General features: G+C 37.2%; 1 protein-coding gene across 1 annotated transcript in view; it reads left to right on the top strand.

Moving 5' to 3' along the window:
* LOC142354159 (uncharacterized) overlaps positions 1 to 565 on the top strand; it is a 20,273-nt gene extending 19,708 nt beyond the window's left edge. The window contains exon 5 of the mRNA XM_075406423.1: positions 276 to 565. Within this exon, the coding sequence (XP_075262538.1) occupies positions 276 to 565 (290 nt within the window). The remainder of the gene's footprint in view (positions 1 to 275) is intronic.
* Positions 566 to 815: the final 250 nt, after the last annotated feature.

Genomic DNA, 815 nt, shown 5'->3' with positions numbered 1-815 from the left:
AACTATTTGTTGGCTGTCAATTCCGAACCCAGGGGATTCCGATTGTAGCTCAACGGTAGGCTGCTTTTCCAATACTTAAGTTGTACTTCTATTTTCTTTTGCAACTTGTGTTGCTAGAAATATTGGTCACATTTTGAATTTGACCCACCGTTTTAAAATGTTTTTTCAGTGGGTATCTCGAGAGTTTCTTTCATGCGGCGGCGAACTATTAAGCAAGCGTTTCTATCATTGAGTCTGTTAAATTTTTCAAGTTGTTCATTTCATGTTCCTTTCAGTGTTTTTAAGTGCATCAAAAAGTGTAATTGCAGTAAGGGGAGGCCGTGTTATCTGCAGAAGGCCTGCTATGAATCCCACTGCGCAGCCAGAATCCAGCGCAAAGTTGGAAGATGAGTTAAGAAAAGAAATTTGTGTGCTAAAAAGAAAACTAGATGAGATCAGTGCCAGAGTTGAGAAAATGGAAAAAGCAGCAATTGAATTAGTTGACCTCACAGCAGATGATAATTTTGACTCTACTGTATCAGTTCATACGGATGATTTGAGTGATGAGTTAGCAAACGGAATTTGAGGATGCCTCAGCAACTTAAAAGCAGATAGATTTTGTTTTAATCTGTTCTTCTTTGAATGGAATTTTTTGATATGGTCCTTTGTCGTACTGTTGATGTAATGAATCTGCCTACGGTTCTGTTTTAATTAGAAGTAAAGTTTTCGTTTTTCAATCCAATTTAGTTTTGATTGCTATAGTGAAAATCATCTGAGCCGCCACGACAATGTTTTAAATGGTTCTAAGAACTGTCGAAATTGGTATAATTTACCGG

Source organism: Convolutriloba macropyga, chromosome 15, assembly GCF_964194025.1.
Source record: "Convolutriloba macropyga chromosome 15, txConMacr16.3, whole genome shotgun sequence".
Classification (NCBI taxonomy): domain Eukaryota; kingdom Metazoa; phylum Xenacoelomorpha; order Acoela; family Convolutidae; genus Convolutriloba; species Convolutriloba macropyga.
The sequence above is the reverse complement of the archived record's forward strand: the minus strand, read 5'-3'. Positions and strand labels throughout refer to the sequence as shown.